Source organism: Neodiprion pinetum, chromosome 6, assembly GCF_021155775.2.
Source record: "Neodiprion pinetum isolate iyNeoPine1 chromosome 6, iyNeoPine1.2, whole genome shotgun sequence".
Lineage (NCBI taxonomy): Eukaryota > Metazoa > Arthropoda > Insecta > Hymenoptera > Diprionidae > Neodiprion > Neodiprion pinetum.
Window position 1 is genome coordinate 2,271,183 of NC_060237.1, and position 11,315 is coordinate 2,282,497.

General features: G+C 41.4%; 4 protein-coding genes across 5 annotated transcripts; 2 read left to right on the forward strand and 2 right to left on the reverse strand.

Moving 5' to 3' along the window:
- The first annotated feature begins 55 nt into the window (after positions 1–55).
- waw (Translation factor waclaw) lies at positions 56–2,721 on the forward strand. The gene is made up of 7 exons (XM_046631311.1): positions 56–191; positions 379–1,194; positions 1,268–1,507; positions 1,582–1,847; positions 1,924–2,138; positions 2,214–2,426; positions 2,543–2,721. The coding sequence occupies exons 1-7, from the start codon at positions 58–60 to the stop codon at positions 2,666–2,668; spliced, it is 2,010 nt and encodes a 669-aa protein (XP_046487267.1). The 5' UTR covers positions 56–57; the 3' UTR covers positions 2,669–2,721.
- A 349-nt stretch (positions 2,722–3,070) lies between these two features.
- LOC124221373 (probable protein phosphatase 2C T23F11.1) lies at positions 3,071–7,740 on the forward strand. Its single transcript, XM_046631321.2, has 4 exons — positions 3,071–3,793; positions 4,083–4,288; positions 4,689–4,914; positions 5,229–7,740. The coding sequence occupies exons 1-4, from the start codon at positions 3,607–3,609 to the stop codon at positions 5,561–5,563; spliced, it is 954 nt and encodes a 317-aa protein (XP_046487277.1). The 5' UTR covers positions 3,071–3,606; the 3' UTR covers positions 5,564–7,740.
- ArfGAP3 (ADP-ribosylation factor GTPase activating protein 3) lies at positions 5,849–8,652 on the reverse strand. Its single transcript, XM_046631312.2, has 7 exons — positions 8,424–8,652; positions 7,832–8,023; positions 7,631–7,762; positions 7,204–7,542; positions 6,848–7,125; positions 6,385–6,766; positions 5,849–6,302 (listed from the first exon to the last, which is right to left on the reverse strand). The coding sequence occupies exons 1-7, from the start codon at positions 8,496–8,498 to the stop codon at positions 6,027–6,029; spliced, it is 1,674 nt and encodes a 557-aa protein (XP_046487268.1). The 5' UTR covers positions 8,499–8,652; the 3' UTR covers positions 5,849–6,026.
- A 593-nt stretch (positions 8,653–9,245) lies between these two features.
- On the reverse strand, positions 9,246–11,279 carry LOC124221372 (STAGA complex 65 subunit gamma). 2 transcript variants are annotated; one of them, XM_046631319.2, is made up of 8 exons: positions 10,897–11,279; positions 10,748–10,811; positions 10,556–10,680; positions 10,365–10,477; positions 10,169–10,278; positions 9,928–10,091; positions 9,572–9,736; positions 9,246–9,506 (listed from the first exon to the last, which is right to left on the reverse strand). In XM_046631319.2, exons 1-8 carry the CDS (start codon positions 11,079–11,081, stop codon positions 9,407–9,409), a joined length of 1,026 nt encoding a protein of 341 aa, XP_046487275.1. In that variant the 5' UTR covers positions 11,082–11,279; the 3' UTR covers positions 9,246–9,406. The 2 variants fall into 2 exon arrangements, with proteins under 2 accessions (XP_046487275.1, XP_046487274.1); XM_046631318.2 differs by having other exon boundaries at positions 10,556–10,689.
- Positions 11,280–11,315: the final 36 nt, after the last annotated feature.

Sequence of the window (11,315 nt, forward strand, 5' to 3'; positions counted from 1 at the left end):
ACTTTCAAATTCCTTCCCCCAACACAACAGTGACTTACGGTGTTTTTAGGTTATGTTATGTTAGGTTATGTTACCGATGAAGTTTTAATATTCGTCGACGAAATGATAATCACAAACACCATTCGTAGCGTTTTGAATATCCGGAGTAACTGTTTGCACAGATATGTCGAAGTATTCTGTAAACGAATCAGGTTTGTTTGCAACAAAAATACTACGGCACCCTTGTGAAAACACATTGATTGTCAAAACGCCGCTACAAGCGCTATTTTACTTGCTTATGTTTACCAAATTTAATTTCGTCTCACTTTTGCTACGGCAGTTGTCGAATCATGGCTAATACTTATTCATAGGTCACTTGTTGGTTTTTCCATGTTTCAGACAGCTTCCAGCAACGTTCCATGAAACCTGCTACTCTACAGGCACAGACGAATTGGAGTCCTTTGAAACGCCGATAGAAGCAATCCGTAACTTTAGTATAATAGCACACGTGGATCATGGAAAAAGTACATTGGCAGATCGGTTATTGGAAAAGACAGGAGCGATTCAGCGTAACGCAGGGGCTCAGTTTTTAGACAAATTACAAGTTGAGAAGGAGAGGGGTATAACGGTAAAGGCGCAAAGCGCGTCGTTAAATTACAAGCACAAGGGAACAAACCATCTGCTGAATCTAATCGACACTCCTGGGCATGTTGATTTTTCAAACGAAGTCGCGAGGTCCCTGGCCGCCTGCCAGGGTGTGATACTCCTTGTTGATGCAAATCACGGGGTCCAAGCACAGACTGTGGCCAACTTTTACCTCGCTTTTGCTCAGGATCTCACCGTTATTCCAGTTTTGAATAAAGTTGACTTAAAGAATGCAGACCCAGAGCGAGTCATCGGTCAGCTTAATACTCTTTTCGATATCGAGGCAAAAGATGTTCTGAAGATATCAGCCAAGCTCGGCACTGGTGTCGACGAACTGCTTGAAGCTATTGTCGAGAGGGTGCCACCTCCGTCTGTCAACAGAAGCGGACCGCTCAAAGCCCTAATATTCGACAGCTGGTTCGATAAGTGGAAAGGAGCGATTTCTTTGGTGTATATTAACGAAGGATCTGTTTCAGTCGGAGATCAAATTTCATCCATACATACTGGAAACTCATATGAAGTCAAGAATCTGTTTCTCCTAACACCGTTTGAAAAAAACATTAAAACATTGTGAGTAAAAACAAGTTTTTGCCAACAATTCATAATGCCAACACTATGTCTTGATTATCATATAATTTTCAAGGTTCGCTGGTCAAATTGGATGCATTGCCTGTAATATGAAATCAACGAAAGAAGCATACGTCGGTGATACTCTACATTTGAAAGAGTTTCCTGTCGAAGCTCTCAAAAAATTTGAACCAGCAAGACCCATGGTCTTTGCAGGAGTTTACCCAATGGATCAATCGCAACATGTTCCATTGCGTAGCGCTATTGACAAACTAGTACTGAACGATTACGCAGTAACCACTGAGGTTGATTCTAGGTAAGCAGTATTGGCTGAATGCATAACAATTTTCCAACATCTGTTAATGATGACTAATACATCTGTCCATCCAGTCCAGCATTAGGGTTGGGGTGGAGATTAGGTTTTCTAGGCTTGTTGCACATGGAGGTTTTCATCCAGCGCCTGGAACAAGAATACGGCACCCTGCCTTTAGTGACCGCGCCCAATGTCACTTACAAGGCAAAAGTCATTGGGGCAAAGAATATTACTAAATACAAAAGCGATGAGGTAGTCTTTAACAATCCAAGTAAATTCCCTCCTCAGAGTGTAGTGTCCGAGTATTACGAGCCTATTGTCTTAGGGACCATTATAACACCAGGTGAGAGTGGCTCAAGCGACAAAATTGTTGAAGGGGCCTTCAGCGCCTTAATAAATACTAAATATACATTTTTCAGACGAATACTTGAGCCCTGTAATGTCGCTGTGCATGGAGAAAAGAGGTATCCATAAATCTGGATCAAATATCGACGGTCGGCGAGTGTTGCTGCAATTCGATTTGCCGCTAAATGAAATTGTCATGGACTTTCACGATTCGTTGAAATCAATCAGTTCGGGATATGCCAGTTTCGATTATGAGAATTTGAGATACGAACCAGCAAGTCTAGTCAAGGTGAAACTGCAAGCGTTGAGCTATTATGATCTTTATCTACATTCGAAATTAAAGAGTTCTTTGCTTCACCCGTAGCTGGATATCTTACTGAATGGTGTGCTCGTAGAAGAGCTGAGCACTATAGCGCACTATTTAAAGGCTACCGCCATCGCGAAGAAAATGGTTACGAAGTTGCAAGATATCATTCCAAGACAACAATATTTAATCGCCATCCAGGCGGCGGTCGGATCTAAAATACTCGCCAGAGAAAATATAAAACCCTATAGGAAGGATGTGACAGCAAAGTTGGTAAGATATTATATACGAACTCTGATATAGTTATAATAAAACGTATAAGAAAATCCGCATAACAGCGACGGAAATCAGGGAATACTCCTAGAAATACTGAATATATCCGGTTTCAGTACGGCGGTGACATAACGAGGAGGAAAAAGCTGCTTGCCCAACAGGCAGAAGGAAAACGGCGAATGCGTATGATTGGAAATATATCACTACCCCGAGAAACGTTTATAGAATTTCTTAAAAAATAGGGTTTTCAAATAAATTAATAGTTCAACTGTACGGATTAAATAATTTAAATTTCGCTCTCAGACCACAATTTATTTACGTTACGTATAAAGAAGGAAACTGAAGCAAGTATAATTACAATTTCTTATCATCTCAAGGACAGGAAGCGCGGTTTCTAAGTTAACTTAGATAAACGGATACGTAAATTCGATTTTCCTGGTTGACGTGAAAAAAAAAAACGTAATCGTGTAATTGATAATTACACGAGGATGAAAACGAAAATCTGTCTAGGCGGTGTTATGGTGAACGTATCTGAATCTGAATATTTTCATTCAATCTCAAATACCGACACTCGTGTTTCCTCACGAATTTAGGCTCGACATGTGGCTCCGCGCTTCGGCGAGTCCAGCCGAATATTGATCATCCGTCCAATGAGGCGGGAAATGGGGGTGAAAAAAAACATTGATGTGTTAAAAAATTAAAGTGTCGGAGGGAAAAAAAACCTAGTTGTATTGTTGTGTTTCCGGAATCAATCGCCCTGCTCTGCGTGAATTCAGAGCGAGAGAAATCGAGATGACGGCTGCGATATCGAATAGTACAAAAGATAAGAGCTGCGTACGCGTTTTTCGCCGAGATACGGAGGAGGAATCGAAGTCGTACCGCGCTGTCACGGTAGAATAGTACGAACAACATACACTGACGTGTTACATACGTAAATTGACGATACGTAACTCGGCCGATCGCAAACGCTTCGAAGGTTAGAGACTAGGCGTTGGGCTCGCAACCTGATTTTACCTCGACGCGGCGGAACGTCGACGGCACTTCACAGGGCCGAGAGCCGAGAGGCGGTCGTTCCTGCTCTTGGATAACCTTCATCAATGGAATTTGCTCCTGACCACGCTTACCCGACGACAACACAATCATAGCTGTCAGTAACGCAAACTACCTTCGACGTTCAAAGATGGGACAAACATTGAGCGAACCTGTGACTGCCAAGGAGTCTGCCTGCTGCAGGGACGCCAACTACAGGGTCGGGAGCTCCTGCATGCAAGGATGGCGAGTCAACATGGAGGACTGCCATGTACATATTCTCTCCCTGCCCAGCGATCCTGGAACTGCCTTTTTTGCAGTCTACGATGGCCACGGAGGTAACTACAACAAACTGTGTTTAGCCAAGTACAATTTGAGCTCTGCTCATCGTTACCGTTGATAATTAACTTTACCGTCCACCGTGAACAACCTGCTACATTATTTTCTGCAAGAATTTACATTTGCTGTGAATCACAGTTCGGCTCCTGATTCTTTTTACTTTTTAGTTATCCGCGTGCATATTTCGATTCGTCTTCGGAATTATAAGATGTTGTTGAGAAGTCCCTTTCGTTAGAGGGTTTTCCTTACTATAATTAATTATATCTAATTGTTGAATGTGATTTTTAGGTGCTAAAGTTGCACAATATGCAGCCAAGCATCTGCACGAGTACATAGCTAGACGATCCGAATATCAGACTGGTAATGTGGTAGAGGCAATGCAGCAGGGATTCTTACAATTGGATAGAACAATGCAGTACGACACGCTACTCAAGGATGAACAGGCAGGGACCACTGTAATTGCTCTCCTCATCAAGGACAACATTCTCTATAGTGTGAGTCTTGCTTAGTTCGTAAATGACAAGAACAAGGTCATTAAAAAATTTCAAAGCTTTTGGAATGGTAAGGGAATATCATATTTTTACGTCGTGCAATCTGGTGGGTATGAGATTCCAAGTAGTTTTTGTTGGTCTTGTAAACATGCTATAATTAGTTCTTATCAGCTAAGTTATAATAATAACTTACCGTGTACCTGGGCTAAGACTAAAAATATGAATCACTGTACAACTTTTTACTCGCAGTAGAATAATGTCTCAAAGAATTTACTGTAGCTATGTCGTTCTTTATTTGGAATATTTTTCTCCTGATTTCCTGTAACCTTGTGTCGAGTTAACAATGCGGGGGCAAAGTGATGCTAAGAATCTGACTTTCAACCCAATGTGAATCTTATGTTAGGCAAATGCAGGTGACAGTCGGGCGGTTGCAAGCGTTGGTGGAAAAGCTGTGCCACTCAGCAAGGATCACAAGCCTTCCCTAAGGGCGGAACGTGAGAGAATTGAAGCTGCAGGTGGATGGGTTGAGCTGAACAGGGTGAATGGGAATCTGGCCTTGTCACGGGCTCTTGGCGACTTTGTATTCAAGCGAAACGACCGCAAAAGTCCACAGGAGCAGATTGTCACTGGTTATATTAATATTCATTATGTGTATGGAGTATTTCATATGGAATGCTATAAGACAAACCATTAACATCTCTGTGAACCTCAGTCATGATAGTATTTGTTTTTTGTGATTAATTTTTACGGATGCGGTAGATCATGTAGCATTCTGAGGTGAAATACGATAGTTACTCTAGCATTGGCCATATTTCAGAAATGATGACTACCCAGTATGAATAGAACTATATCGCTTTAAGGAAAGTTGTTAGAAAAGTCTACCAGCATTTTTTTGGCAATTTTCCAATTACAGAGCCGAAAATGATAAATTATTTATTTACAGCTTACCCGGAGGTACAGCGGCATCAAGTGACGACAGATTGGGAATTTGTAATCGTAGCCTGTGACGGCATCTGGGATGTAATGAGTAACGAGGAAGTAGTAGCTTTTGTAAGAAACCGGCTAGCTCAAGGGTCGCAAAATGGGTCTGACGAGGAGGGAAGTATGGTGGATCCTGAAGAAGTTTGCGAAGAATTGATGAGCCACTGCTTGGCACCAGACGCTCAGATGGGCACAGGCTGCGATAATATGACGGTAGTGCTGGTGTGTTTTTTACATGGAAAACCATACTCGCATTTAGTTGCACGGTGTAAACAGCCTGCAAACCTAACTGCGTAGCTAGTCTTCATTTTATTTATTTTACTATTATTTTGTTTGAAATTTATTTGTTAATCATTGAAAAAAATGTTCGTACTTTATATCAATCATATTAATATTACTACTTATTAATAATTATTGGTAACGCTACTTTTTTGGCGATTCAATTGTACAACAACTCGATAAGTCCTATAAATATTTTTATACGTAAAAAAAGAAAATGCAATTTACGTACTCGCTTCTTACTATATTTAATGCAGTCTACTTACCTCCAAAGAATTACAAACACGTTAGAGACGATGCTGATGATTAGTAGATTTTCTTTTTATTTACATTTCCGTACAACAGGGTCGGAGAAAAGTCACAACGGTGTTTTTTTTTTTTTGTTCAAATAACATTCAGCTTTCTCCGATACGCCTAATGAAAATATGTAATAATAATTTTAGTATTTTATTTTATTGGGAATTATGAGAGCGGCAATCCATTAATATCCATATCTGTCCTGGATGGAGGAAACTGCGGCATTGGCCAATGAGCTTAGCCTGCCTGCAACTTTGTTAACTCCTTGACGGACGCTTTCTCTGACTTCTTCTAAATCGACAGTACCACCTGCGGCCCGGCCGGACCTTCCGGCACCAGATGACACTGGCCCGGATGAAATAGTCTGGCCGTTACCGTGACTGGGTCCGTCTCCGAAATAATCAGCTGACGAAATGCTTGACGATCCCTCGAAACGGCGGAGATTGCTTTTGCGCTCCCACTGTAAAACGAAACAAGATCGTTCAGAAATGTAAGAATCATCACACAAAAGCCGGACATTTCCCACAACAAGCAATACTAACTGCATCTCCATCAGAAGAGCTGTTTCTGAAATATTGATCTGAACTAATGGCTTTGGCGCTGCCAAACTTTTTCTGTGCTTCGCCCCCGCGATTAGCGGGTTCACGATCAGAACTGTGAGAAGGAGGCTTGTTAATCGTTTGTTGGGTCGGCCGTCGAGGGATATCGGCTTCGGCAACAACAATGATATCGTCGGTGTGTGACGAGCTACTGGGAAGCTTTCCATACGATGAGGGCGAGTATGAGAGATCTTCAAGATCGAAGAATAGATCGTGATCCTGATCTCTGGATCTCGGTTCGCTGGTCAAACTCATCCTCGAGGCAACTGGCGCACCCTCCTGAGTTATCACACGCATATCACCAAATGCTGAATGACTCGCACCCCTGTGATAAGGAAAAGCAATTACACACACATGAATAAATAGAGAGTGATAATACTTGTTTAAATATAATCACGTTAATTACCGGCGCGCATTAAATCCCATGCCGAGACGTTCAGCTTCTCCAGCTTTGGATGGGTCCATCTTCTTCGTTCGTTCCTCAACTTTTTTTGCTTGCAGTGACAGATCGTGTTCATATTGATATGCCAGACGCGTATCAATTGCGTCTTGCTCCTCCTTATCCTTTTCGCGTGTTTCTTTCTCTCGAGACTCGCGATTAGCCTCGGCGACACTTCGTTCCAACTCATCAAAGTTCGTTTTCACTCTTTGTGCTCCCAATCCTCCGCTTTTCTTTGCTCCGAGCTGTGAACCAATATCGTAAAAGATTATTTGGTTCCGAATATAGTTGACATTCTTATTTTCTTGCTATAATTTACCTACCCCACTTCGTTTCGGTTGAATTTTTCTAACGCCGATCGTAGGCTTTCTATCAGATGGTTGAGCAGCGTTTGAATCATGATTCAAAAGTGCGCCGGATACATTAGGCCCTATACCACTGAGATTGGCAGGGTTCGTAGCTGTTATGGAAGACACTGTGTTGTCATTATTATCCTCAGTTACACTGGCGACTAGTGTCGATTTGGTAACAGGATCTGAACGTAAATTTGATTCAGTGGAAAAGAAGTCATCAGATGTTGCTGACTCTTCGTGCTCTTTAAAAAAGTCCAATTCTGTTGTAGCATCCAGCTGCGTGTGTTCAGGTTCTGGATCCAGCAACAACTGTAATAACAATAAATATGTGACGTGGCTATTCCATAGTAAACTGATCATTTCTAAGAATTCATTTCAAATTGTCTTGAAAACACACCTTTGTTCCATGTCGTTTCATTGCCTGCACAGAAGCTTGGGACAATTTATCTCTGTACAAACTGGCAGCTCGTGATTTGTATTTTTGCTGAGCATCAGTAGTCGTGCAGTTGTGTTGGGAAAAAAATTTTCTCTAAAAGATATAACAACATTGATTAGAACTATTATGGTTGTTGAAAATTATAATTATCTATAGACTGACAGCATTAGCATTTCCTCCAAGCTGCATGTTCCGTAGTTGTAGCCATGTCCAATTTGTGTCAAGTTGAGTTGAACGGACAAAGGTCAAGTGAACACCTAGCCCTCTATGTACCGCTGAACAGTCTATACACAGGAAGACGCCGTATGTGACACTGGACCAAGCCGGGTTTTTGGCGTTGCAATCGAAACATGTCTGGTAGTAGAATAAAACGGAATAAATTTATCGTGCAAGAATGAAATTTTAAAGATAAAGTTAAAAAAATAGCAACTAGGGAGCTGCAAACGGTCAGGAAATGTCAGAGGAAGGTTAACACATGGATTGATTTAATGCCTGACACTGTCAATTACAAACATAAGGTTAATCACGTTTAATATGTGTGGGGAGAATAAGGTCTACACTAATAAAACGATTGCGAAATGCTATAGTTATTAAAATGTGTAGATTGATCGAATTTCTCAGACCAAAAGTCAGGGTCAGCACTGGAGCAGAGTTATGAGAATTGCACTGTAAATTACCAGTTGCGATTATCGAATTAACGTTGAATGCAATTTTGATTTTTATAATTAATCTAATTTGCCACGAAAATGCGTACCTTATTTGCTGGAATCGCACGTAACCTTTTAAAAACCTGCTCAATATCAGTCTTGCTGGGTGCAGGATCTGCCATCTTTGACGTGTTGTCAATTTAATCACGCGCTTGGCATGCCGGGACGTTGGAAACCTGCAATTAAGCCACGGGTCGTGTACACCACACATAGAGAGGAGTGATACAAGCTGTCTGCGATGTGTAACTATCTAGACACTGTGCACACGACGATTGTCTAACTAAACGAAGACATCAACCCGTTTGGGCAAGTAAAGCCAACACTCCATGTATGCGTTGACCTCCGGCAAACGCATGCGGAAGGCGACTCCATGCACGCGGCAGACTTTAGCGCCACGCCACGTACGGAAATCGAAGATGCGTCTTAAAAATGCATACGAACGATAGCTACATAACCTAAAAGAAAGGAATACTCTATCCCATAATTCCGGGCGGTTTCTCACGTAATGAATTACAAGTTCATTCACGTCATCACAATTATATTCCATAGTGGAATGTTTTGTTGATGTTATTGATGGTTTGTTTTCATAGACAGTTTTGTACGACATAACCTACGTCACGTCGACTATTATTTGAGCCATATTTGAGCCTTGCCAGATTCCGAATGGTCCCGAAGATTTTCGACTTTAGCCGAATGACGTGCGGTACTGCGGAAAAATTAGAATATTTTGATCCCAACGCAGTGCGGTGCGGCATGCCGGAGGTTGCCGCTGCCGGATTTGCGCCGGGCTCCTGATTGGTCACCGCAGCATTTGCCGGAGCTCAACGCATACATGGAGCCTTAGCTTAAGGCAAACGATTACGATATGGTAAAAAATGAGAACTTATATTCATTCTTTACAAAGAGAGGACATTAACTGATGGTATTAAATTTATACAGTAGCAAACAAGACTGTAGTATTCGCGTATGATTTTTCTTCATTCTTGATGTTCAAAGTAACTTTAGATTTATGTTGTAGAAGGACAGTTAGTCACACTTTCTTCCTTTTATCGCTCAAAGTTTCAGACTGCCGTTGACGAGACGAATTTGGAGAGTCGCTAACATTCACCTCTTCTTCCTCGACCTCCAAGCTGTTCAATTTATGCACAATGGGATAAATTAGTGCAAAGTGAAACATTGGATTCATAAAGCTCACCCTTCTTGCTCGAGGCTATGAAGCATTTGAAATCCAGCGTCAAGACTGGGGGGAAAACCTAAGTCAGGATCCAGCAGCTGCAAAGTCGGCACTTCTCTGCATACTTTCCCGAATGCGTCAAGTTCGTCAAAACTTACACCACCAAAGCCGTCGTTTTGTTCCATCCTGCGGTATATAGCAATTCCCATTAGATTCACTGTGATTTTAATTTGATCTTTAAATTTTACTGATGAGACAGTCATCGTAGTTGACTAAAAACGTATCTATTGTAGGAAGACTTAGCAGATAAACCAAGTAGACAGATCAGATCAAGTTAGCATTCGCGAAATTTCAGATAAAGATGATTGTTTTTTGACCTGCTACTCCCAGCGTCGAGTTCCATTTCCCTTCGCTCTACTTCCGCTCGTTCCACGGTCTGTTTCATATTCATTTCAAACCTCAGTACATTTTCCTGATAATAATCATGCAGAGATTGAGCTCCACCGATGCCTGTTTCATACAGGACACGTTCAACAGCATCCTGAGATGTGGAAATTAGTGAAATTGCATCAAAAATAGAAATAATTTAATAAATAAATCAAGATTCCGCTCACGCACAGGGAACCCGCATTTATCCTGCTCCGCTGCGAGTTTGAGTAGCCTTGTCATACGTTTGAGGAATTGATCCGCGATATCTGTTACTGCTTCGATGGCAATATCGGAAGAATCTAAAATAGATTAACAATTTTGGTAGTTAGCTCATCAATTTAAATTAAGATCATGCACAGCCAGCAGAAAATATAAATTTACGAACTTTCGAAACCAGTATGAGCCAACAACACGATAACAGAATGCCTCAGCAAGCCGTGTGCTGTTTCTGGTGTTAGGTATGTTGGGTGAGCTGGAGGTTCGTCAGGTATTTTTGCACTATAACGAATGTTTCATTTTTTAAATACATTTCTGTTTCCGCGGTTCATTTTCTATGTAATTACACGGAGTGCTTACTCTTTTGAGTCTGTCTCCGTCTCCGCATGCGGAAATGAAAAATGAAATGGATTCATCTGTTCTCGAACTTCCAGCAGTGGCAGTCCATCGATTTCCGTCGCAGGGCCGGGAGAACCTCCATTCTCCTGCGAAAGCTGAATGTTAATACATAAATACGATTTAATTGCATTTTGTACCAATAATGATCCTTACAAGATCTCGCAACCGCTGGTGAAGGTTGATGGTGTTTAATACATGCGGATTAATGTTAGGTAATCTGAAAAAATGTAAAGAAGAATCAATTACGTATGATACTTTTGTTCTAACTGATCATTATCCCAGCACTAGCAACGCATACTTACTGAAAGTATTCCACTTGGTTGTCTGTTTGAAAATCGAATTCAGACGACTTTGTGTCATCCATTACTTGCCTCCAAATATTTTCGATAACATCTGGAGTAATTATTTCCTGTTTGTGAGTTTCCTTGGTCGGTAACTCCCCCCAATGTGCCCCAGCAGTAGTCGTACTACACTTGCTCGACTTCATTATTAATCTTTATGCTTTGGCGCGCGAAGAGTGCAGCAGTAAAATAATTTAAATTTAAAAATGCCCGCGGGTGCTCAGCAGCTATTGGCACCTAGGGTCAGTTCTGCGAACCTGATTAATTTTGAGATCGTCACTTTTTACGCTATTCGATGGTCGCCCCAATGCAGAAGTTCTAATACGATTTATTTTATGCCTATGTATTGTTATTTTGCATCGGTTTTAACGCAGGCTAGG

Excerpts from the sequence above, each read along its gene's own strand:
- waw (XM_046631311.1), top strand. The coding sequence starts at position 58 with ATGTTAGGTTATGTTACCGATGAAGTTTTAATATTCGTCGACGAAATG. Across the intron at positions 1,195-1,267 it reads GAAAAAAACATTAAAACATT|GTTCGCTGGTCAAATTGGAT; the intron begins GTGAGTAAAAAC and ends ATAATTTTCAAG. Across the intron at positions 2,139-2,213 it reads AACCAGCAAGTCTAGTCAAG|CTGGATATCTTACTGAATGG; the intron begins GTGAAACTGCAA and ends CTTCACCCGTAG.
- LOC124221373 (XM_046631321.2), top strand. The coding sequence starts at position 3,607 with ATGGGACAAACATTGAGCGAACCTGTGACTGCCAAGGAGTCTGCCTGC. Across the intron at positions 3,794-4,082 it reads AGTCTACGATGGCCACGGAG|GTGCTAAAGTTGCACAATAT; the intron begins GTAACTACAACA and ends TGTGATTTTTAG. Across the intron at positions 4,915-5,228 it reads ACAGGAGCAGATTGTCACTG|CTTACCCGGAGGTACAGCGG; the intron begins GTTATATTAATA and ends ATTTATTTACAG.
- ArfGAP3 (XM_046631312.2), bottom strand. The coding sequence starts at position 8,498 with ATGGCAGATCCTGCACCCAGCAAGACTGATATTGAGCAGGTTTTTAAA. Across the intron at positions 6,767-6,847 it reads ATGGGATTTAATGCGCGCCG|GGGTGCGAGTCATTCAGCAT; the intron begins GTAATTAACGTG and ends TCCTTATCACAG. Across the intron at positions 6,303-6,384 it reads GCTCTTCTGATGGAGATGCA|TGGGAGCGCAAAAGCAATCT; the intron begins GTTAGTATTGCT and ends TTCGTTTTACAG.
- LOC124221372 (XM_046631318.2), bottom strand. The coding sequence starts at position 11,081 with ATGAAGTCGAGCAAGTGTAGTACGACTACTGCTGGGGCACATTGGGGG. Across the intron at positions 10,690-10,747 it reads ACCAGCGGTTGCGAGATCTT|CTTTCGCAGGAGAATGGAGG; the intron begins GTAAGGATCATT and ends ATTAACATTCAG. Across the intron at positions 10,478-10,555 it reads ACGGAGACAGACTCAAAAGA|TGCAAAAATACCTGACGAAC; the intron begins GTAAGCACTCCG and ends CATTCGTTATAG.